General features: G+C 42.6%; 1 protein-coding gene across 2 annotated transcripts; it reads right to left on the reverse strand.

Moving 5' to 3' along the window:
- Nucleotides 1-280: 280 nt before the first annotated feature.
- pik3r2 (phosphoinositide-3-kinase, regulatory subunit 2 (beta)) lies at nucleotides 281-24,659 on the reverse strand. Of its 2 annotated transcripts, XM_083992188.1 has the most exons (15): nucleotides 24,187-24,659; nucleotides 10,878-10,970; nucleotides 7,791-7,865; nucleotides 7,397-7,552; nucleotides 6,208-6,418; nucleotides 5,617-5,702; nucleotides 5,284-5,386; nucleotides 4,868-4,966; nucleotides 4,562-4,742; nucleotides 4,265-4,384; nucleotides 3,536-3,678; nucleotides 2,374-2,550; nucleotides 2,186-2,257; nucleotides 1,897-2,067; nucleotides 281-881 (listed from the first exon to the last, which is right to left on the reverse strand). In XM_083992188.1, the coding sequence occupies exons 1-15, from the start codon at nucleotides 24,503-24,505 to the stop codon at nucleotides 674-676; spliced, it is 2,214 nt and encodes a 737-aa protein (XP_083848314.1). In that variant the 5' UTR covers nucleotides 24,506-24,659; the 3' UTR covers nucleotides 281-673. The 2 variants fall into 2 exon arrangements, with proteins under 2 accessions (XP_083848314.1, XP_083848315.1); XM_083992189.1 differs by lacking the exon at nucleotides 7,791-7,865.
- Nucleotides 24,660-26,198: the final 1,539 nt, after the last annotated feature.

The raw sequence follows: 26,198 nt of genomic DNA on the forward strand, positions 1-26,198 counted from the left end.
TGCACCTTTAAGGTGTGAAGCGAGCATCCTGGTTCAGCCGAAGCCAGTCCTTTTAGTGGACGACAGCTCGGGCTTTTGTCTACGGAGAGTTTGCAGGCAGTCTGGGGATGACAGATCGGGCCTTTGTCTGTGGACAGTCATCATGTTTTCAAGGCAAAGAAAAGAAAAGTGCCTCTTGTAAATTTTCTCATCATCCCATCTGGTCTCTCCTCTTCCTCTTCACAATCTTGAAAACAATATATTTTTTTGTGTGTGTGTGTGTGTGCTTATTTCGTCTTCCTTTTAGTTTTTTTTCTGTATCAAATGTATTATCTTGAAAATGTGTCACACTTTTTTCATAACTGACACTGTACAGTCATGGCTGGCTAATGCGAGTCTCTCCTCAAGATAAAACTTGCTGCGTCAGCCAGACTAACTGTACAGTGCTAAGTTATTGCTAGCAGTGTGCTTGTGTTGAAGCCATGCTGTCAGCAAGGAGTGCTCTTTGCCGGACTGGGGTCAGTTTGGGAAATCAGCACCAGGCTCCAGACGAAAAAAAAGGATGAATTTTAAATTGTGGCAGTTCAGTTTCTCTTAACCAGCCACTTTCGACTTTTTTTTTTTTCCCCCAATGCATTTGAGTGAAAATTTAGTTCCCCACCCTGGTTGACGTCCTGCGCTGCTGGTGGTTGATTCATCTCGGGTGCTGGTTCTGGTTCTGAGAGCGAGCCAGGACAGGGTAGGCGAGATTTACATTCAGCTGGTCGTTGTGTTGGACCAAGGAGACGTTTTTGTAGTGGAGCACCAGGTCTTTGAGGGACGAATACAGATTGTAGGGCTCGGCGAATCCATAACCTGTGGCCGTCTTGTAGATGACACAGTGCTTGGTGTCGCCCTCCACACTGAAAAGAAGGACAGGAAGGAAGGAAAATGTTGTCAATATGTAAACTTTTGTTATCATGTAAACTTGAGAAGTGTCACAATATGAAATAACATACAATGTAAAATGTTTTTGGACTCCACTTTTATATCTTCATTTAATGAGGCTGCTTTTACAGAAAACATATTTAGTAGCACAAAGGTAAATAGTGCTGCACATAAAACTCCAACTAAAACAGTGAGTTGTGCTTTTGTAGACTGTAGAAGCAAACAAGGAATGAATTTTCCCCATCTGTGCATTCACCATATGGACCTATAGAGTGGTAGTATTCATCGTTTCATCTAGTTTTCCTTCAGGAAGCAAGTAGGTGTAGTTCACAAAATGTCACACTATCTTATTAAGAACTAAAAATGACTCAAAATGATGATGTGAGTTATGTTGGGTCTGGTACCAAACAGACTTGTTGTTGTTGATGTAAATGAAGCAGTACATTACCACATTACAAAATGGAAAATACAGTGGGCCGGTGCATATTCTCATTTGCCCAGGTCATAGTATTTCAAAGGAGGTTAAATCGAAAGCAACTGGACTTAGTTATTTGTCTAGGAAGACGTTTCACCTCTCATCCAAGAGGCTTCATCAGTTCATGTACGCATCTGACCAGGCTGGGACTGGTCCAACTATCTGGTGTGGAGACTCACTATTTAACCTCTTGTGTGGGCGTTCACAAGGGTGATGATGTCAATGGTTCCCTTTTGTGCTCCAAGTGCCAACGACAGTCGTTTAAATGACTGTCTTTGATGGAAAGTTGGTTTCGACTTCGTTAGTGCCCTATGTTGTTATAATGACAGTTGTTGTTCTTTGAGGCTAGATTGTTGAATCTCCTGGGAAGGGATGAAAGGGCAGCATTGTAAATTGGAGATAGGTGGTGTCTGAGGCCACCTCCCCTGTTGAGGGATGGTTTCTCTACTTTTACAAAAAAAAATTCTCCGAGTGGATTTTCTCCTTTTTTAAAAGAAACATAAAGCCAGACTTACACTACAGAGCAGGCGTAGGAGCCTTTCTGTGACTGACTCTCACGGATGAGGAAGGTTCCATCACATTTGCCTCTCAGCATTTCCTCCGCCTGGGTTCGTTTGATGTCGCCCACGTACCAGGTGCACTCATCATGGTGGGGTGAGCCCTCGTCTTCCTCCAGCGAGTAGGAGCTGGAATCGCATGAAAAAAAACCCACAGAAAACATTCAAGTACACGTCACATCGTGCACAAAACTCTCCAATCACTCAGGTGGGGATGTGACAGCAGAGCCTTGTTTCCAGCACTTACTCATCAGCATCGTTCTTTATGCCCAGCCATTCATTGATCTTCTTCTGCCTCGTCCCCTTCTGTGTCAGCCATCTGCAGAGCCAGAATATCACAGGTTCAGTGCTGACTGACGGTTTTGATACTAGCGTTAGAGTTTGTGTGAGGATGTATTTTAAGCGTGGTGTAAATATTTAATTTGTTCTTCTTACATCAAATACTGGTCTCTCATCTTGCGGAGCTGCATGAGATCCGGCTTGAGGCTGTTCATCTTCTTGTCGATCTCTCTGTTGTCAGACACCTGCTGTCTCAGGTCTTGCTCCAGTTTACGCTTGCTGTCGTGGATCTCCTTCACACGGGACTTCAAACGCTCCGAGTTGCTCTGGATCCTGATTTGAGAAAGGATAATTCAATGAACGTGTGCTTAATGAATGCAAAATAAAGAAAATATGAAAATACTACTCTGTGTTTTCACACCTGCGGTGTTAGTGCGCACTAAATTTAGATCGCACTAAATTTGGTCCAGTTTGGGTCAGTGTGAAAGCACATGGCACTCTAATGCACCAAAACTAGTGCAGCCTGAGGAGGTGGTCTCGGTTCGGCTCCAGCCGAACTCTGGTGCGCACTAGTTGATGTGTGAAAGCAACCGCACTCTGGTGCGACCCAACTGCCAGGCGAACTCAACAAGTTTGAGCTAAAAGGGCTCCCGTAGTCGTTGACAACGGGTTAACGCGGCGGGGAGACCGCCCGGTGCTCCGGTCTTCCTCCGGTCCTACACAGCTCTGTCCCCACAAACGAAGCAGCAGCAGCGGGGCAGCCAGTCGGTGCGTGTCCGCTGAGTCGCTCAGACACCGGACAGGTCGGCGGGTCCGTCCCTTGTGTCCGCGGAGCAGCTGGTTACCGAGCAGCAGAGGTCCGCCCGTGTTTAACGTTTAACCAGGAACTAACGGGACCGAGCTGGGTGAACGCAACCGGAAACCAGCCGGAAGTACCAAACAGAGTTATACATGCAAACAATATAGAAATAAATGGCCAGAGCTACTAACAACCGGCCCTACTGGAGTCTCCATCATGAAAGTTTTATCAATCAGCGCTTCCAGATTTCAACCGGTAGTCATGGAGACATGACGCTCTCCAAGTTTGGTCCCGAGTGACAAAAAGCAGGTGTGAAAGCAACCGCACTAACTGAAAAATTAAACAATGTATCATTTTAACATTTGGTGACTAAACGTGTGTGAAAACACCCTTATTTAGCGGCTTGATTCTAGATCACAAAAAACAAAATGTAATAATTTGTTTGCTTTGAGTTTATGCTGCCTTGGTTTTGCAGAGGCAGGACTGTTAAAAATTTCCTGCATACCAACATCAACATACTTTTGAATCTCCTTTTCGTTGCCTTCGCGTTGGAACCTCTCCAAAGACTCTCTGCTGTAGCGCTCCTGAGTCTCACACTGCTCCTCAAAGATCTTGATGGTCTCATTGAAGGCCTCGATGGCTGTGCGCTTCATCTGCAGCTCCTGTGGAATAAAAGGCGAGGGACACAAACCGTGACCGTCAGTTTGACGACTTTTATATTTCATTCAGTTGGAAGTTAAGACAGTTTATAGAGAAATGTAATCAAAAAGCTAACAGGAAGGCAGATGCATAGTGCCTTATAATGTGTTTGTACAATATATAATTCTGATATTGATTCTTTTTAATTATCTGTATCATACTTCATACTATATAAAATCAGCAATCTATCTTGACTATATGTGCTCTCATATTATAAAGTGCTCCAGTGTTGTTTAATTTTTTACTAATGTCAAATAAATTCAGAATCAAAATCAGAAATAATACATTATATAAAAAAAAATTGCATATACATAATCATATCACTTTAGTTATTCTATATTTCTCTTATATTCCATTCTCACTACAACCAGTTCTCATGTAAAATAATCATTGTTTCTTATTTTCAGGATACACTTTGTATCCTGAAAACATGTAAGTGTAAGATAAATACACATTTATATTTATATTATATTATATCCACTATGACTCATAATACCATATGTGTGGTGTATGTAGGGGTGTGTGTGTCCATAGGTGTTGAACTGGTACCTGTGAGGTGCGTGTGTATTCCTCGTACAATGTATCATATTCACGGCTCTTCTCCTGGTACTGCTCATGGTAGACCTTCAGCTGCTCTCCCACCTCCTCTATACTGTTTTCCTTCACCAGCTGAGACATGCACAAAGCAGAGGAAACATATCAGATGTCACCAAATGGATCAATTAAACTATGAAACACTGTTCAAACAGGCTGTACTGTAAATCAGAGGAGGCTTACAGAAGTTCATATGAAGTGAATTGGAAGACTAACTCAACAAACTGCTACATAATCTGCAGCATCACCGACCTGTTGGTATTTGGAGACCGGGTACAGAAGCCTAGTGTCCAGCTTGGCGTTGTACTGAGCCAGGGACTCGTGTCGGTAGTGATTGATGAGCTCCACTACAGACAGGAAGGTGAGAGGCTCTGAGAAGCCGTACCTCCCGTCTCTGTGGTAAATCTTTATCAGCTTGTTGTTCCCCCCTTTCCTGCAGAGGGAGACAGGAGCCAAATGAGAAAAAAAACAAACATTGTTGCTGTATCCAGGCTGGAGATGGTGTGTCAGTGCGGCAGATGTTCAAAAAGAAACTTAAAACCACAAATGCTGCTTTACCTGAGGGTGAGAGTGTACTCGCCCTCCAGTTTACTTGAGGCGTCTCGGACGAGGAAGGTGCCGTCTGGAGTGTCTCGCAGCTTCTCATTCACCTCCTCTCTGTAAATTCAAAAAGGTTTTTTTTTCTCTCATTATTGATTAGCTGTGATTTAACTGCAAAATAATAACATGTCAACAATCATAAAAATGTGCAATAACATATCGTGCAAGGCTTTCTAAAAGTTTTTGCATGTAGTATACTGGTATTGCACACAACAATCCTAATTGATTGCCATCCACTACATGTATGATGTGGTTCCACCATTTATCAAATTGAGGCTAATGCACATGGCGACCGGTGACTCAAATGCTGCTCTGGAAACTTTATATTGACTGTGATCAAATTTCCGCTAAACACTTTGCTTTTAATATGTTACCTGGAGATTTCGCCCCAGTACCACTCAGCGTCGTTCAACAGGCTGCTTGTGTCTGTCAGAGCTGATGGTGCCATTTTTGACTTGACTGGTTTTGCTGGAAGAACTACAAAGAGGCACAAACACACACACACACACATAGACAGAGGATCACTGTTACTGTAAAACTGTATATTCTATTGGAGTAAGGTAAACCAGCGTCTTCACATTTAAACCCACTGGAAACTGACAAAAGTGCCAACAAACAGAAAGTTGTCTGTAATACAGTAAAATAGTTTGTGCTGTCGATGACATACAGTAAATACTGTTTTGTCCGGTAATACAAAAGCAACCAACCTGGAGGAGTGAGGTCTTGCTCTGTAGTTCTCTCTATCAACAGCCTCTCTACCACAAGGGCAGGGAACTTATCATCCACTGACAACCTGCAAATGAATGAATCAATCAATCAAACAGTCAATTGATCCTTCCGGCAATAGATAGATAGATAGATAGATAGATAGATAGATAGATAGATAGATAGATAGATAGATAGATAGATAGATAGATAGATAGATAGATAGATAGATAGATAGATAGATAGATAGATAGATAGACAGACAGACAGACAGACAGACAGACAGACAGACAGACAGACAGACAGACAGACAGACAGACAGACAGACAGACAGACAGACAGACAGACAGACAGACAGACAGACAGACAGACAGACAGACAGACAGACAGACAGACAGACAGACAGACGATAGATAGATAGATAGATAGATAGATAGATAGATAGATAGATAGATAGATAGATAGATAGATAGATAGATAGATAGATAGATAGATAGATAGATCAAATTCAAACTAGATTTACTACGAATGTCCATCGATCATCACTCCAACTGCACACACTTTGCGCCTGTGTAAAAGACCCAAACATTTACCAAGGGGTGGAGGGGCCGGTCCGTATGAGCAGCGGTCCAAAGATCTTTCCCAGCGTGTGTGTGTCCAGGCCATTGGAGGACTGCAGCTGGGTGACCTTGGCCAAGTGTGTGAGGAGGTACTGCAGGGTGAGACGGTGATGAAGAGGGACGGTGGTGGAGCTCTCAAGGACCTGGCTCACCTCTCTGTCATGGCTACCAGCAACCGCACCGTCTGAAATGAGTGATTCAAACACACATGAACAGAGGATCTATACACAAGACTACTGTGACAAACCCTAATATTTGCATCAGCCAGACCCTCCCATAGACTAGCCCATCCACTCGCATGCGACTCGAAGTTGTGTTCAGGTACAGAAATGTGGTACCGTTTGACTTGACGTGAATCGATACTCGGTACTTTGGTGAGAATTTGGTCGGTACCAATAAAAGGACAATGCATGATCAGTGCATGTTTCTGCAAACCGGTCTTGTGTATATAGTATATGTAATGAAATGGTGGGGTCCTTTGTGTAAAAGAAATTCAGCTGAAGCATTTCTAACATGCCTGAATGAGCTCACCCTCTCCTGACACTTAACTCTTATTCACTCAGCACTGACATGCGACTGACCTCGATCACCAGAAGACAAGGCTCGGTTTAGGCCTCGTGCAATTCTTTTACTTGAATTACAGTCATTGAAGCAATGAAAGGTGCCTCTCTGTTCACTAAAACAGCACCGGCAGCACACGGCTCAATTCTCGGCTCGTGCTATGACACTGCACAATAACCCCTATCTAAAATAGCCATCTTTTCGCTCTTTGTCTTTCTCCTAACAAGAAAAAAATAAAGCACCAACAAGATGAGATTATTTCACCTGTCTCACACAGATTCAAGAATGAATCAAGCGTATATCATAATACTATAATACCTCATCTAGAGTGGTTAGGAAATCTGAGTGACTGATAACAATACATCTTAGTTTAAAGGCTCATGCCCATTGCCTATATGGTTATAGTTATGGTTAGGCCATTGGTTCCAGTTATGAGTGGAAGTCATCCACTAGCAGGGACTTGAATCTCACTTGAGATAGATAGACAATCAGTCACAGAGAACATGTGCATGTGGTTGATCTATTTTTCTTCTGGTCTCTTGGTAATGTAGTTGCAGATAGAGAAGAGGTGATGATAAGGGTGTCAGCTTTTGAGACCCACCTGCTGACTGTTGTAGGACTTGTTGCTGCTGCAGTGTGACGGCTGTCTGGAGGTGAGGGTAGACACAGGGAGGGATGACAGCTGACGGGAGGTCTCCCAAGTAATTCAGGACGCACTCGGACAGGTAAGCCACGTCTTTCTGACCCACGTCACCCTCTGGATCACAAAGACATACACAAAGACAAGTAAATTCATGAAATCTAAATCTGGTGAGAGGTTTTATTTTGCTGACTGTGTTTTAACTTTAAAACAGCAGGGCTATGACCTGAAGAGCATGAGATCTCTTTGATTTAAACACTGAAACATTACAATTACTAAGGTGCAGGTGCAACGCAGCATACAAGCTCCATAATACTTCTTACAAGTCCAGTTTAGCTAATTAAAACTAACTCACCAGTGCTAAGGCTGTACACTGGGCTGTCTGAACCCGAGGAGCTAGCTGTCCTGTACAATGTCTTGAAGTCAAGACCTGAGAAAGAAAGAAAAAAGCAGTTGAGTGAAGTTTAAAAGAAGAATAAACCAGAAGGTTAAGAAGAGGAATTCAAGGTAACGAGTGATGATAAAATGAAATGCACATGTGATCCCTACACTGCAGCCAGTAGCTCACTCTGATGAGGTAGGCGACTTTATGACAAGGTAATACGGGAGAAATGATGAACACGCAACAAAGACATTTTATTAGCAGCTGGACATTGTCAGTTTGTGAGCAACAACTTGTACACGACAAAGCACTTAAGATAAAATAAGACATAAATTGGAAATTCTCGGCACATGTCAGCCGTGGGCTGTTTTCATTCCAGTCTCACATCCAAGAACAGAGAGACAGTAATCAATCAACTGGGGAGGAGTTGATCCTTCAAATGTTTCTGTATGAGCAATATTTACAAGAGCGGAGCCAACCAATGTTCCTGTGTTAAGTGTTTCGTTTTTGTTTGCTTGATTTCTTTGTGGAAATGTGTGATTCATTTAGTGACTCTGCTCTGTGCCAGCCAGGCGCAGCACGGAAAAATTTAACTCTACACTGAAACATCACCGGATTCTTTTTAGCAAGATTGTTCGCTGCAAAAGATTTCACACTTCCTGTGAAAATGTCCCTGAGGAGAACATTTAAGTCTGAATGATATTACTCATTTCACAGGCTTGACATGAAAAAACCTTTAGAAACACACAGAGTCTAGACACCTTGCATCTAGGAGGCAACTCCTTGAGACGAGCCAGTCTCTCAGGTAGTTGTGAAAACCACACCATATAGGCAGAGTGTGTGTGCATCCAACATGGGGAAATAATTCAATATCCCTCCGACATATACTGTTTATATTTAGAGACACACCCTCTATAGACAGCAATATCTGAATATTTCCTCGAATGAGGAGATTCATTCAGGAGGAGAGTCAGACAGACGGATGAGTGACAGGTGGTTAGGTAGAGAATCTGCATGTGGCGAGGAGGAGAGAGAGAGTGTGTAGCCCAAACTGTACAAAAGTGTACACAAAAGAACAATTACGCTTAATCAATAGGCTAATACAAAAGCAACCAGATGAACTGATAAATTGATAAAACTGATAAAGATCCACAAGGCAAAATACGTATGTGCTACCATGATACTATCATTTATGTAATATTTACACAAGGTTAAAGATTTTCAATTATAACATTATTGTGGTATGTTGCCTTTTAAAAAAAATGTTTTGACCTTACATCACATTTTTATATTAATATGCATATACCATGACGGTTAAGGAGATACACAGACAGAAAGTCAAAAAGGAAGACAGAAAAAAAAGAGGAAAAAGTGTGAATGGAAACCCACCGAGTGGTATTTGTTAATAACATAGTGTGAATGAAACCCACTGTGCAGGACTCCCAGCGAGTCCAATGAAAACTGCTCTAACTCAACTTGGATCTATTTAACCACATCCAGTCCCAAAGAAAAGGCTTACTGCCCTCAGATTAGATAAAATAATGTCAAATTCTAACACTAACCAAACAGTTTAGTTAAGGTTACAGCTAAGACTGCTTCTTGTGCATCTTTCTGTCCCTGGACGAAGATTAAAGTTGGTGTGACTTATTATTATCAATTCCCTGTTATATTCAACAAAAAACTTCACATAATACCAACCAGAGTTTGAATCTCATGTCTGTGGAGATCTGTTTGTGAACTGGTTGTGATGCTTTTAAAGCAGTACTAAAGAACTTTCAGTTTTGGTTGAGTTTGGCGGCGCCTGTGGACCAAAGCGGTAGTGTTTTGCCTGAAGGAAGACTCCATTTCCCATGAACACTAGCATGAAGCCCTGTAAATATCCTGCATTAAAATTAACAGAAGACATCAAAACTAAGTTTCTGTTTCCAGTGGATCATTTCAAAGTGAAAACACAAACATAATCCATTGCTAAAGTGCCGTTTTGCCTGTTCCCTCCTTGTTGTGACTCGCAAAAGTGAAAGTGAAGGAAGACTCCATTTCCCATGAACACTAGCGTGAGAGCAGGGTTCCTACCATGCTCCTCAAAGCTGCTTAGTGCCAGAGAAAGAGATACAGACCCCCTCAGGCCATGACAGAGGTGTCATTCAACTTGTTGTAAGTCGATGTATCATCACAAAAGTTATGAAAATATTTTATGAAGGTTGAAAAGTTCCTTAGTGCTGCTTTAACATTAACCAGTGATTATCTGGAGGCGCAATTAAGCACTGGACACATCACTCCTTTATTGGACATTTTTATATATGACCCCCCCCCCCCCCCCCCCCCCTCCCTGGATGTTGCTGCTGGCTTTTGTTACATGTCTGAAGTATGACTATATTTAGAAAACCAAATCTTGGAATGAGGACATGACTCTTTACTCTACATTGATGAGACTTGATGATGACTGTGGATATTAATGCACTGTGTTTTGATCAGCCATCGCATCTCAGCAGGTTGTACACACCTGTGGTGGTGACGACCTCTGACCCAGCTCGCTCTATATGAGTGGACGAGAGCTGCAGACGAAAAAGTCTGTGTCTCTAAGTTGTAAAAGTGTCTCAGTGGCAGCCTTGATAAGAGCTGGGGAAAGAAGCTTCGATGCTTCCTACCTTATCTTTTTTAGCATAGGATACACTAGAGTTTCCTCTACGAAAGGGAAGTAGATAATGAAGACACACTGTATTTTTTTTTGTTTGTTTTAAAATTGTTTTAAATTTCTCTTTCACTTGTCACAAAAAAGTTTACTGCTCCAAACCACCCACTAGTAAACTTAACTTTACCAAGTCTGTGAGTTGACTGAGGAGGAGTGCGTGCATGAACGTGCCGTGCGCGTATTCCTCTACATCTGTGTGACCGTCTGCATTCACATGTCTGTACTGTATGTCTGCTCTTGTGCAAATGCTGGCGTGAGAGCAAGAGGTAGATGGCGGGAGGGAGACAGTCACACATAGACGGAAAGACAGGGAGGCGGACGGAGCGAGCGAGACAGACAAATACGATGGCTTGTTGACATGGACATACCTCTCTTCTCTATGGCTTGGATCAGGTTGACGAGGGCTGGGGGAGCCGTCTCTGGTGGTGTGAACTGCTCGCTCAGGTCCAGCGCAGAAACAGCTGAAACAACAACACAAATCACCGTTACGCTTCTGGCACAAAGCCTCCAAAAGACCACGGGGGGTGCTGCAGCGCTCGCAAGGGTCCAGTTAACTAGGAGCAGTTGGAGATATGGAGCGTGTATAATGTCGAGAGCACGTAGAAAAGTACACTATAAAACATGATAAGGTGGAGTTCAGAATCCATTTTGAAAGAGGTGCGCTGGTTTTGCAGAAAGCATTTGGGGACTGTGGAGTTCTGTGTTGCATTTATTTGAAGAGAATTAAACCAGAGTAAAAAACCTGAGGCCTGTCACTGTGGTCTGGACGTCTAGCTGATGAGACGAATGATAATACAACCAGAACAATTTAGAGACTGTACAAAAGACTGAAAATAGTCTTTGTTCAGACGAGTGAAAATAAAAAAGGCCACAAAAAACCAGACTGCTGATGGCGAGCAAAAACTTTATGTACTTTACAACTCCCCATAGACTAAATCAAACATCTTTTCAATCTGAAAGAAAGAGAAAAGGAGAAAGCAAGAGAGAAAAAAGAGACAGATCCCATTTCCCTCCCTCCCTCCCCCCTCTTCATCCCCTCCCCTCCCTCTCTCTTTTTCCCTTTTCTTTTCTCCCCTCCTGCTTTCTCTCCTCCCCTCCGTTCCATCCTGCTCGGTGTTTCGCCTTAGCTCTTTGCGTGAGTGGAGCACAATAAAGGATTTAATCAAAACTCCTGAACAAGCAAAAGCCCTGTGGCAGTGTGCCAGACCCGGCCCGGCCGGGACAGGCAGGCAGGCAGCGCCTCCTATTCGGCCCCCGAGCAGGGCTGTGAGCTGGGGGTTGAGTGCAGGGAGGTGGGGGGGGGGTGGAGGGGGGGTAACACTGGGAGCAGGGAGGGCCTGGCCTGGCCGGGGCTTGGCAGTAGGCTCCTGTTCCTGGCACAGCTCGGCTAAACCGCTGCTGATTATTAATTTGGGGAGTTCAAACAAGAAACGCCGTGTCAGCACATTCCGTCCCCCCGACCCCCCTGGTTCTTGTTCTTAGTCTCTCTGGACGTCTCTGGCCCTCGCTCTCTCGCTCCCTCTGTCTTTTGCCCTATTGCATTCTTGCTCTTGCTGGACTTTCTCTCTCTCGCTCCCTCTTTCTTTTCCTCTGATTCGATCTCAATTGCTAAAGTTTTTATGCGATAAATCTCTGTCCTCTCTCTCTCTCTCTCTCTCTCTCTCTCTCTCTCTCTCTCACACACACACACACACACACACACACACACGCTCTCTCCGTGCCTGCCACTTTAACATGGAAACTTGCCTGGTAGAGTCTTCAGCTCTGTAGCGAGCCGAGCACACAGTCAGACCTCTGCGTCTTCCTTATCCCTGTTGGCCATTTTGGCTGGCAGACCCCTCCCCTCCCCCCCTCCTCTCTTATCACAGCGTCTCTCTCCCCTCGATGTGCACTACTACAGCTTCTACATACAACAACCAAACCAAACATCAACTTATGTGGACTCAGATGACTGTTTTCTGATCTAACTAGCCCATCGGCAAGTCAACGTAGTTTTGTATAACGAAGCTCATTACATGACCATTACTGAAAGATTTTCCTATCCGCCCCAACTGTGTGCTAAGGTTAACTTCAGTAAGGGCACAAAAACAACTTAGGGGGCAGATCGTGTTCATGTTTAAAAGAAACTATTGTGACTGATAGTAGTCTCTTGTGTCTCCTCACTGACCCGGTGTTTAGACCAACTTGAATTACTGCCTCGTGGTCGTATGCCTCGGCCAACTAGCCCAGTTGAAGGAAATATGGCCACAATCTCCTCCTCTGTTCCTGAGTTACAGTTTTGAATAATAGCCAGAGGTGCTTTTGCAGAACATCATGACATCACACTGTCGACCTTTGACCTTTAGGGTGTACACTATAATTATTCTTGAGACATTTGGGTTAAACTGTGTTATAACTGGTCTGGCACATGAATGAATGAGTTCTGACCCAAAAAGTTTTTACATGAGGTAACATTAACCTTCAACTTTTGATCACCAAATTCTTATCTTAAGAAATTCCCTCGAGCTGTTGCTGAGATTTTGTGTTTATGAGAATGAAACGAACTGTAGAGAGATACAGTATGGGTATATGAACAGATAACCTAAAACCATAATGCTTCCGGCCCAGACTGTCAGAAGGCCAGTTTGAGTAATGTGTGTAAAGAGTGTAAAGGCCTCTCAGAAACCAAAGTGAGTGACCAGACAAATGATAAGAGACTTTGCTAAAACCAAGGTTTCATTTTTACAGTTTGGCAGGTAGCATACAACATTAAAATGAAAATTCTGCTATTTTTATTTACATTGTCATTGCAGCAGGGGCAGTTCCTTTAGCTTTGGGGCAAATTTTGAAGGAACTAGAAAGAATCTATCTGGGTATCAGAACCCAGCTTTACTCCATTTGTCATGGTCACAAGCTTTGTTAAAACCAACCACTCCAACCTTCAATAGCTCTGTAACAAAGTCACACGATTTACCTTTAATCTTACAGGTTAGAATTAACATGGCAATTTGAGGCCCATTTGAGGTATCTATGGTGTATTTGGCATCTAAGCACACAATCAAATCGATGCTGGTGTTTTTCCTCTCAGTACAATTTACACAAACCATCAACCCTTAACTTTTTTGCTTTGATGTACAGCTGTAGTCATGCTGCTAGTTCTATGCCTGTATTTACTTGTTCAGATCAAATGAACACTGTCCAAGAAAGAAAGATTGGATTGTCGTAAATACAGATGCAGCAAAATAGAAACTTCATTGCTTTAGAAAGTAGAGTGCATTAATTATTCAGTGCAAGGGAGCGAGAGCCAGTCCTCATGGAACAGTCGTGTTGAGGCAGGCTACAGGCAATAAAACTGGGAAATGACATGAAACAGGGAAATAAGTACATACATAGGCTATAAAACCACAGAGATGAACACATTCCAACTAATTGGGAGGAGAGTGGAGAGGAAAAAAATGATTTGCCATATTTTTCCCAAGAGGAAGGAACTTTCTCGCTCCTCCGTACAAACATAAACATTCAGTTCACTGTATATTTCTCTCTGCTCAAAATGGGGGGGGGGGGGGGCTCTGACTTTCATGAAAAGAAGGAGTCTTTTCTTTTTCTTGCACAAGCAGCTGTATCCCTGGAGTCTTCTCAGGGTTTTGGAAAGATATGAGAAGAGAGAGAGAGAGAGAGAGAGAGAGAGAGAGAGAGAGAGAGAGAGAGAGAGAGAGAGAGAGAGAGAGAGAGAGAGAGAGAGAGAGAGAGAGATAAAGTAACAGCAGCTCCTTAGTCAATTAGAACCACTTCCTTGGCAAACTGCAAGCTAAGAGACAGGCATATGACTTGACATGCCCTGAGATGTAGCCGATGGGAGAGACAGAGAATGAGAAAGGGAGAGATAAAGAGGAAAAGAGCATGAAAGAGGGTGTAGTTCTGCACTCTCGCTTTTGAAGCTATGAGTCTAGTCGATGCATGATCTTGTGTTTTCAAATATTCTCCAGGGAAGCTTTGCTAAAATCATTACAGCAAGTAAATTAAGGTCAGATGGTCATTCAACAACATCTATGTCAGTGAGAAAATCTACAGTCATGTGTTGTTCCTGCTGTCCACACATGAAGCTGAGAGCGTGAAGGTCGGATGAATGCTGCAGATCCTGTCTTTTGTTTACACTGACCCATTCGCTCAGTCCAAGGCAAGCAGCAGACAGGCAAAAGTAGCCTGGATGAAGGAAAGCTATGCAAAGCAAAATATTTGCTCTGTATCTTCTGCATCAGTATGCTTATGTAATACGTAGCTGGCTCTGCTGCATTCTCCCTCTCGGAGCCGTGTGTCAGAGAATGAAGCTGCGGAGATACAGCATGAATTCATTCACAGGATTTCACTGGTCGAATCAAACCTCAGGAATTTCCTCACCTTTACTGCAACACTCTCAACACTGTGGATTTGTGCTGATTCCATGTGAATGTCTTATTATTAAAGAGTGTCCAGTTCAAGCAACACCGCTGGTGCAACTGATTCTTTCGAACAGCGTAACAGGTGGAGTTTAGTGTCCATAACACAGAGGCAGCTGAGCATTTTCAAAAAATCAAGCCAGAAAAGACACACTGTAATAATGCTGAAATAATAACATTTTTTAAAAAATAAAATACTATTGAATTAACACTGATGCCCAACAAATACTAGAGTAATGGACTCCATTTCAATGGAACTGAATATCCCACAAAAAATACTAAGCTTATAATATATTTAAGCTTGGTCCGTTTCAGTTTGGTCAGTTTAGTATAATCAGTGAATGGTTGATCCATTATAAACAATAACAGATTCACTTGAATCACTTTTATCATCTGCTTTATTTCACAGTTTCTAAGGTTTCACTGTGCTGGAAATGTACACAAATATTTGAGGCTGAACTGCAAGTAAACACCTACATCGATAAATGAGGACAAAATTTGCTAAAACATTTTTGAACCACGCCATTCACTCGGAGCATGTGTTTCTTATGTGCAGTGGTGACAAGGCCAGTTGGTGTCTGGCTCACGAATGGTGTGTAACAGTGTGTACGCTGCTGGTCAGGTTTCACTGCTACATGTCTCCACTGCATCTCAGCTATGCAGACAGGCAATGCATCATGACCAGGCACACCATCCACTCCTCTGTCACAACATGCTTCAAAGCTACACATGTACAAGTGAGCCCCCGCAACCAAGGCAAACACAGGTGATCTCAGCACAGCGCAGGATTTTTACGGGCCTGCAGGCACAGCTAACATGAGATTACTGCAGAAATGCAGAATGAAACATGTAATAGCAGGCTGCTTGAGTGGTGTTTAATGCAACCTGACAAGATCATCTTTGAGGCTGCAGTAGATCGGGACATACTATACGGTAACAAGGCTGCATCAAAACCTTGCATATGGCTGGACTGTGTAAAGTAAAGCTTGCTTGAAAAGTTGCTAAATGATATAATATTCAATGAGCATATTAATAACGCCATCATGTCGTATTTGGATTTTACCTAGTGTCAGATGGTTTCAGCCCTTTATTTATTTATTATTCAACCTCTCCTACTCTGTGTGCACACAGTACTCAGCCCAGTGTCATTAAACCAGAGCCCATTAAGACATCATTTAAACCAGCCGTCAGTTCCAACAGGGCCAGGGTGACACAAAAGACGAAGCCTGACCTCACAGTTATTGCATAAAACTTGAACTCTTTCCAACACTGAGAAGCTAAGCTATGGCTGTGTCCAAAATCACTCACTCATTCACTCCTCCCTTCTCAGCTCCCCAGTGAAATAATGATAAATAAAAAAAAAATACTTTCGGACACTTCTCCGCCAAGCAGTTAATTGACGTAATTAACACAGTCCAGATCAATGCCAACCGCGATGCATGACCGCAATGCATTATGGAATATATTGCTTGCTTAGTGACCATCGGTTGTACACTGCTTTTCATGCTGCATTGTGGGATGAGTCCACTATATAGCCATATATTAATTCTCACTAACGGGGGGATAATCACCTGCCGTTGGTGAGTGTGGCTGTTGTAACCCACCTGGGTTTCTGAGCTTGCAGTTTGAAATAGTGCAGTTCCCTGGCCAACCAGAGGGTGGTGCGTCCGCTATGAGTAAAGCTCTCTCAGCCTGAGTTCACTCTCTTTTCGGCAGAAGATATTGCCTGAGAGCACCCAGCTCACTGAGAACTCCCGGTAGGGAATATACGCTCTTCAAACCAGAAATTCACCATAATTCCTCTGGTACAGACTGTTAACATGTTGTTCGTTCGTCAGGGTGAAACATTGTGTGAAGATTCAGGTGGAACGGAACGCCTCTGTTAGCGGGCCTTAGCTCCGGTAAGAAATATGCTGGGGTCATTCCTATGTTCCCACAGCCCTATGTTCCCTCAGCCCTATGTTCCCACATTTCTAACTTTTGTTGTCACTGAAAATTAGGCCCTATGTTCCCACAGCCCTTTGGTCCCACCATTGGTTGGGTTTAGGCAATGAAGAAAGGAGTTGGTTAAGACCAGGTAGAGGCTAGACAGGCCAGATAGATGGAGTCCAGATAGGTAGAGAGAGTCCAGTGGGAACATAGGGCTGAGGGAACATAGGGCTGTGGGAACATAGGCACGCTCCCAAAAATGCTAATGCAGGCACCATGTTGGCTGTGTTGACTGACTCCTTGAAGTGATCATATTGCTCTTTATCCATGAATAAAAACCAATCGGAGCTGTGATACTGTCACCAAGAGTAGCTATGTGAGACTACACAGATACAGATACAGATCATATTAAGTTGTGATGAATGAGTATAAAAAGATCACTAATTTCGTTAGCATCGAGCTAATCGCACTAGTCGCGAGCTAATTTTGCATTGTCATGCTAATGTTATTTACACTATGCTGCTACATTGGTTAAGCTAGCTGCAGTTCTAGCACTGTAAGCAGAGCAGTAACAGTGTTTTACACCATTAAAGGTGCCTTGTACTTAGTTGTTTGAGGTAAAGGTTATTTTATTGAGGGAGTATTTGCTCTTTAGACTGATTATATGTAAGATGTGATTGATTTATGTCATTTAATGGTTAATATGTTTGAAATGAATACATAAGGGCTGTGTAGTTCATCTTAACAATTAAAAAAGGTGAATATATTAAAGGGCATATGTTTAATTAAAAATATGTTATATTTACAGTGCAGTTAAAAAAGCATAAATAGATTTAATATGTTAAAAATATAAATAGTGAGTTTTAAATACATTCTATGATTTCATTATGTTTAAGTGAATGTTGTGATTTAGAGTACATGATTTATAGGCTCATTGGCACTAAAATATCTTGTGTGATGTGATTCTATTCATTTTATAATGATTAGACTGTTGGATATACTTAAATAGAATGTTTGAATGATAGTAATGATTTAAGGAGATCGATAGAGAGAGAAAAAAATTGTGACTTATGCATTCTTCGCTGTGTGCATAGATTGTTTTTTTTACCTAGACCGAGTCGATCGGGACCTGAAGTTGGTGTTCAGTGGCGAGCCAGTTAAAGTGACTGTGGAGGAACCAGCAACGCGGTGTGGCCAGCCGCAGGACCCCTCTGCAGAACACAGCATCATCGATTCCCTCTTCATTCACAGACAGATAAGATTGACACTCAAAAAAAAATCTACCCGGGTAGTTCGAACACAGATATTACAAGAACACACACACTCATACACAAGAGACCTTTGCTTCTTTCCGTAAAGGAGCAGTGCACATTGGACATTGAACTCTTTGTTTTTTGAGGAAACCTCCAAAGAGGACAATTTTATTTCAAGTTTATTCATTTTATTTTATTTATTTTGGGCCCATTTATTGTGCATATGTGCACACTAGGAAGCCGGCTTAGGTAGGCAGGGTCTGTAATTTCATGTTTATTATTTTGTGTACAATACATCTCAATTCAAACCATTCAGTTGTGTGTGTGTGTGGTATCTCTGCTGACACAGGCTTTCAGGCTCTGCAGTCGTTCCTAGATCTCACTGATACTGGCTTAATATTAAAATATCATCAATATAATATACTTACCTGTGGTAACCGTTACACTGTGGTACAGTGGTATATTCAAATCCACATCTTGGCTTCACGTGGAGTCAGCCGAAGGGTCGGCACTTCATAATCTCATCTAGTAATGGCTTGGGCGCAACGGACATTTAACAGACCTGAAAAAGTTACGCACTATAGCTTTAACGGTCTAAAAAGTTGCTAAATCTAATAGCAAAGTGGCTTAGTTGGATATACTACCTGTAACGCCTGAGAAACTGTTCATGTCGCTGCATGTTGAATGAGAAACAGTCAATGAGGAAACTTTAATGCGATCAGTGGTGAAACTTTATCACCCAGTCCGTCAGTCAGTCGGTCGAATTGTTCAACACCATCTGCAGGCGTTGAAGTTAAGGTGGCTGTGTCCAACAAGTTGACATTCTCACAAACTCTCTTTTCTTGTTCCTCGCAACTTCTTTGTCACATTTCATATGCACCATTATGAACGCCTCTGAAGAGATATAGTACAAAAGCGTTCCCTGTATCCTGATTAAAACAAGTCTCATGTGACAGGTTTTTAACACCACAGTCGAACATAGCCATTTTGAACAGCTATTAACACTTCCCTTAGACATGGTTGCTCTATAGTACCTTGCACAAACTACTTTGTTTCAAGCATGGGCTTGGCCTTGAACACACTGAACTAAACAGCTTCCAGCTCTCTGACACTTACACATTCATGAAAATGCTGAGTTGGAGATTTCAGCCCTGAGAAGAAAAGTACAGATCTGCATCTGTAGCATGATTAAGTTCTTGGCCTTTTTTTTTTTTTTTAGCATGGTTATTATTATTGTTTGGACAAAACATCTGCATACTTGATTATAAATGCTTTCCTGGTATCACTCTTGTCAAAGTAAACAGGAGCTGTGGCTTTAATTCACTCTTGCTTTTAGTAAGCAACTGTACAAAATGTACTTTGCTGTGTTTCTGGTTTGCTAAAGCCATTAATCTTTCAGTGAGACAACTTCACGCTTAAATGAGCTCTCATTTGCTGCTCTGGTGGTAAAGAAATGCTCCAGAAAATAAAATTTTCTATAGCTCTGCAAACTAACATGCTAAATTTACTAAAGTCCGGGAGAATAATACAACAGTCAGAGGAGAAACCAAATACAGCTGGTTCCTATATTTGCAGTTGGATAGGGTGGCCTTGGCTTACACCGTAGCCCTCGACTCCCTCCCTTTCCAGCCTCTCCATATCTTTCCCATTCTCTTTCTCTGCTGTTTCAGCCCCTCTCCCACCCTCTCCAAGCCCCTCCATGGGTTCTTTGAAAGTGTTTTCCTGGTAAGGCACGGGGAGTGCAGAGTGAGTGGAGGCCTCTCCTTTCTGAGAACTGCCCCCACTAACATGGTTTATAGCTGCCCAGAGACAGTATCAGACGTGTATGTGAATCAGGCAGAGAGGCTGCAAAAAAGGAAGGGAGGATGGGGGAGAGAAGGAGAGAGGAGGGAGGGAGGGAAAGAGAGAGGGAGTACGAAGGGAGGAGTTTGCAAAAATGCCAAGCCATGGTTCACTTCAGCAGGCAGTTAAAGTGAGGCCAGGGAGAGGAGAGAGCGAGAGAAGAGAATGCAAAGAAGAAAAAAAAACACACTGAGTTTGAAGAATTATTTCTGCTCCAAGTGAAGAAAAGTTTTGGGTCTAATTTCTCCCCTCGCTGTGCTGAAGCAACATGCACGTTGTAACATGATACGCTCAAAATCCTTCCAAACAAACTGGTTCACAGTGTGGAAACTTGACAGATGCAACACTTGCAAATCGCCAGAAAGCCAAGCCGCAATCAAACACACACACAATCTACACATAACATCCAAGTGTAGATGAGGGTGCATGTTATCAGTGCAACAGCAGCCGCTCTTCTTTATTGATATTCACACTGGATATGACGTCATCTGCTAATCCAGAATCCTCACATTACTATGCAACGTTAGACAGAAGAGAAGACGAGCCATTTGCATCTGCGTTTTGCATTTCGCTTGCTGCTGTCGAAAAAACACCGACACATTTACATGCACTTCAGTAACCGGGTTGTTACTGACAAACTGCAGTGATGTGATTTCTTCAGTGCGAAGGAGAAAACCTGGTTAGTCGTCAAGTCGAGGTTACGAAAAATCTGATTAACAGCAACATTTCTATAAAAGAAACCAGATTTTTTTCAAACCATGTTTCTAATGACTGTTTTACATTTGTATTTGCATGACAAAGACTTCAGGCTGAGTGTTGCTGTAGCAGCAGTGCCTAGTGAAGACAGGATTATCTATTATACCTACACAACCCAAATAGGAATCTTAAGGTCTGACTTAAACTGAAAATAAAATATGCTGCAGAAAGTTAAAAACAAACTTCCCTGTCGCAACAGAGTTAGCTCTCTCAGTGTCAATCGAATGTATAAATATCACTGATGAACCTCATTTGCTCCTGTCGTTGTGCTGTTGGGGCTGAGCAGAAATCTGATAACCAGCCAAACACATGTAACCATGAGTTTACAGTAACCAGGTTACACATTTCTTACTGTATTACATCCAATGTCACGCTGTTTTGTGTGCAGGTGTTTCAAAGAGCCACAGCTTTTCCCATGACCTGCATTTTTCGTCTGAAAAATAAACTGCGGTAAAGTCGTGTGTTGCAATAAAGCGGTTCAGACAAATAAATCAATTCTTAATTTCTACAGGTTGGAGATTGGGATTAAACCTGTAACTTGGTCAACTTCCCTGACCACCGGGCCGTGGTGCTGCCCAACAATGCCAAATGTTACGATCCCAGTGAATGGTAAATGGGCCACATTAACAATAGCTCTATTCACATGACGACCAGGGCCTCTGTTCCTTCAGGGAAATGAGGATGATATTTGTAAAATTACCCCCACACCCCACCTCTCACATCGCCTTCCCCTCCTCTCTCTCTCACTCTGAGGGTTTCACTTGGTTCTTCTGCCCCCGTCTCTCCAAATCACAGACACAAACGCCTGCTGCCCGACTGGTTTGTCTCACTGTCTGTCAAAGAGCGAGGATACTGTTCTCCTCCTCACCTGCCTCTGCTGGAGGACGTTTAAGCCTGTGCTTTATTCACTTTCACTCTCACTCTCAAGATTTTATAAATGTTGGCAAGGACAAATCTCATTTGATAAGAATTCTGGATAAATCTGTGCTGCTGCTGTGATATCGCAGGCCTTTTCGGACTTTTCAGAGAAAAATACTGAGAAATGAATCTGAATGAGGCCCAGTGTACTTTGTTGTACACGATGAATAGCCAATTGGCTCAACCAGAGGTAATTCAGAGTTCACAGCCTACGTGCTCAGAGTGGTACTTAGCCCATCTGTCATAAAGAAAGCATGGAGGAACTGAAAAGAATACAGCTTTTGGCAGATGAGGATTGTCTGGTTTCATATGTAGAATGATATTAAAACTTCTATTTATCTATTTTGGCCCAACGCATCTTTTCCAGCTGAAGCCAAAAGCATGGGAATGCAAATGAGGAGAAAATGATGGAAATCTTGGAAGAGCAAAAGAACTTTGGTAACAAATCAAAGTTTTTACTTGAAGTTGAGCTTGCTAAGGTCGAACAATCCATGCCAAGACTATATTTGACTTGGACGCTGTTGTAGCTGAAAGCAGACTCTTACCATTATGAATAAATATCCGACGGACCTATTTTCCCAAAGTCACGGGAGTGAAGAGAGGTGTGAAAGAACACTTATCTCGCATTAAAAACATGTGACATTGTATTCCCTCAACTGTTGGATTACTCTCAATTTGCACTAAATAAAAACACACCTATGAAAACATTAGTCCTTCTCAATGTGTCTGTAAGTGAGTCTTGGTCACAGCAGAGTTGAAAACTCCTTGCAACCCCTCCTGCTGCGCAATCCTTTGCCCGCAGTTGAGAAGAGGGGTTAATAAGACGTCACAATGGAGGAGCAGCAGGCATTTTTGTGCAGATAAGCCCAGATGCAGAGTGGAATGGCGAGGACACATGTTAATGGTGAATGTAAAGGGGGCCACACAGACAGACCTGTACAGGAGAGTCTAGTAAGTAGATGGATTAGCCCTTTATTATTTGGCACAGAGTTTGGTTAGCTGAACTTCCAAAGAGGTGAGGCTTATGACGCGTTTTAAGTATAGATTAAAGGGTCAGTTCAAGGTCACTGCCAAATGTGACTATCAAAACTCCCAAGGTGGTTGATGGACCAGAAATACATCAAGTACACAAACTGCTAGTTGGACACAGTGGACATGGATTAAAGACATGTTTTGTATTAATGTTGTTATTCCACAAGGAAGTTCAGTGACCTTTCAAAACAAAATACTTTCCTCCTCCTTTAAAATAAATATCTGAAAATAATACGGTAATAATATTTTTTGATTCAAACATGTAACTTGCCAGTGGAAAGCCCGTTCTGAGTATATGTAGTCGGCTATATGCTGAATGATTCAAGTTTCACCAGTTGTGCAAGTTGTATATTGGGCCAAGACTGACTCCCAAACTGGTTTTTAAGTCACTAAATCATAGTGTAAATACACATCTTTAACCCCTTATGTCTTTCAGGTGAGCACAGAAAAACTTTCCCTCTTCACGCAACACAAAAAGCTATGTGAAAAAAAATTGCTTTAAGTTGTTTGCAAAAAAGGCAAATCCAGAAAGCTCCATTTAAGCACAGAGGGCTGCATTAAATGTTACGCAGCTGCGTCACCTTTACCATAGTCTGATGGAGTGATCATCATCCCGCTGATCACCGATTGCAGATTGGATTGTAGGGGAAACTATGTTACGTGACCGAAAGCAAATATGTTTCGTCTCGTCTCTCTCTCTCTATCTTTTTCATGCAAAACCTCAGAGCTTCATCACAATTTTGATTGAGAAACCAAAATGAATGAAATCACGCCGCAGCACCGTCATAAACTAACAGGGTCTCATTACAATCAGTGTGCGTACATGTTGTAAGCATGGTTATATGCAATTGTATAATATATATTATATAAACTATGCGAAACTGGGGCAGAATAACTAAATTAAATGTAACACTGAAAATAATAAAACAAATCAACTATCATCTATACATTTACAAATGTATATCGGTGATTATTCTGATGATCGATGGTCGAGCACAACAACGCTACATTTCTGCTTTCTTATTGGATACTTTCTGCATACCTGAAGCTTACAAACAAAGCTTACAAAAAACCTAAATTGAATATATGCAACAAACTGAGTTGAAAAACAGAAAACAACAATTGATAAAAATCTACACAAAACTGCCAACACATACTGTAAGTGGTGGGAGTTTCATTGAAAAATGCACATTCATGGTAGTGGAAGATTTAAGTAACTCATTGTAATGCTGCAGAAAGTGACAAACTCATTGTAACATTCACAGACAACATCACATTGTAGAAACAAAATAGTCTTAATTGTTGTTTAAGTAAAGAGAAGTCAATAAAAATCTATGCTGGAACATTATTGAGAACTTTTGTTCATGATCATTTATAAATTTCCAATATCGCCACATCATATGGTAATGTGACCTTAAAACGTACAATGGTGTTGCTACGAACTATGTTACGAAAACGACGAACCTATTTCGCAGCTGTGTGACTGAGAAAAAAACATGTGAAAGACATAATCAATATAGAAACGTCCTTACCTTGACACAGCTCTGGTCTGGGAGCAGCAGGGAGTGGTCGCTGGGACCTGGGCTGACTCCATGGGAGCACCATCTTGACGGAGCCCACGTACTCCACATAAGTCCCGGGGAAGTCGCCTCTCTGCTTGGTGCGCTCGTTGTACCCGAGGAGCCAGCCCAGGCGCTCCGGCTGCTCCTCGCAGCCCTCCTGGTAGTTCTCCATGGACAGCAGAGACGCCTTGCTGACTGTCAGGAGGTCACCGGGCTGCAGATCCAAGTCCTCGTCCTGGTCCTTGGTAAATGCATAGAGGGCACGATACTGAAAACCTTCAGCCGCCATTTTGTTGAAGGAGACAAAAAAAATCAACAACCAAAAAAAAAAAAAATCAAAATGGCCACCAAATAGAGGATTAGATGGTGCAGCCCGACTGCCACTGCAACAACAGGCTTCGGCTTTGCAGAAATCCTCCTCTGCAACCAAAAAAGGCTGTTGAGTCACTAAATTCTGGTGTTGGATGTTAGATGGGTGGCTCGAGGGAGGGGGTCGGGGGGGGCGAAGGGAGGAGGGGGAGTCACCCGAAGCTTAGGAGCATTTTCAAAAAGTCGGTATGGTGGCGCTCTGCTGCTGTTGTGGATGTGGCTGCAGCGGTTTCAGACCTGACCTGTGTTGGCGGCCTGGTGCACTTTCCTCAGCTTGATCCCCCGGTTGAGCCAGATGATGGAGCAGAGGGAGAGCGTTGGCAACATGCTCTTTCAAGCTGCGAAAAAAAACCCTGCTGGCTGGGTGCTAGTGGAGCAGCCGGGTAAAAGTCTTTGCCTGCCGAGGGCCCTGTGTCGTTGGCTCCCCACGGTCAAAATGAAGTGGTCTGATTGGAGGACGAGTGGCCGAGTGGGATGGTCTTTAATCCTCTTCACTTCTCTCGGGGTCCCACATGTTCTGGACAGGGATTATGACCGACCTGCACAACACAAAAACGCCAGGAAAAATGAGAAAAGAGGAAAAAACATATTTGAAATCAGTCCGAAAAAAAAACAATAATAAAAACAAACACTGAAAGAAATAGAAATAACTGTGATTACGTTCACTAAATAGTCATACGTGGAGCGGGCCACATCTATGTGAGAGAAAGCTTAAAGCGGTGCATGAAAATGGCGAACTGCAGCAGCTCCATGCGTTTGTGCAGTCTTCGGTTAGGACAGAGAGATCGGATGATGCTGCTGCGTCATAACCAACAGCAGACTGGGTCCCTGGACGAGAGCCTCCATTCCCTCCACTCTACATTCACACACTCATCGCCTTAACTGACGCATCACAGTTTCCACAGGAACAAGAAGTTTTACTGTGAAATAAACGTCCCTTCAACTTACACAACAACACGAACGATTAACGGGATGCGAAGAAATTCATGCAGGTTTGGGAAGAAAAAAAGGTTTTCGCAGGGTGAACATGCAAAAGAAACTAAGACCTGCACCATGGCTGTAGGGTGACTAGAAATTTCTGAGACATGCTGAACCTCCTGCAACAGTTTCCTCTCCGTGGAGAGAAAAAAAAAGCCAGATCTGTGATGCTTCAGATATATTTCAGGTTTCATTCTGTCAAAATAGCTAAATCATACTGTACAAAGTCTATTGTGGGTGAGAATACTACATTGACACTCAACTGAGCAACCAAAGACTGACACAATCTCATAAAACACCCCTTAAAAGCACATAACACTCCTTCTAGTCCATCACGTCATGGCACCAATATAGCAAAAGGTCAATCCATGGACCCGAAATTAATATTCTCTGATGGAGATGATCGCAAGGCCCAATAAAATGCCACACTCAAGTGCGCAATTATTACTATAAAATAGCGACGTAACAGTTTCAAAAGGACCAATTTTATCTGTGTAGAGGGTTCTGGTAAACCAAATTAATCAGAACCACCACCCAGTTGATTCAAAAAAATGAAATTTTGCTGAATATTATAATGGCCAGAATGAAATATGGAAAAATTCATTTATCTTGTTTGGTCATCCGAGGTCTGAGCG

Source organism: Trachurus trachurus (assembly GCF_905171665.1).
Source record: "Trachurus trachurus genome assembly, chromosome: 17".
NCBI classification, from domain to species: Eukaryota; Metazoa; Chordata; class Actinopteri; order Carangiformes; family Carangidae; genus Trachurus; species Trachurus trachurus.

Coding starts and splice junctions, on each gene's coding strand:
- pik3r2 (XM_083992188.1), bottom strand. CDS start 24,505: ATGGCGGCTGAAGGTTTTCAGTATCGTGCCCTCTATGCATTTACCAAG. Junction 5,703..6,207: donor ACCGGCCCCTCCACCCCTTG/GTAAATGTTTGG, acceptor ATTCATTTGCAG/GTTGTCAGTGGATGATAAGT. Junction 3,679..4,264: donor AATACACACGCACCTCACAG/GTACCAGTTCAA, acceptor TTTATTCCACAG/GAGCTGCAGATGAAGCGCAC.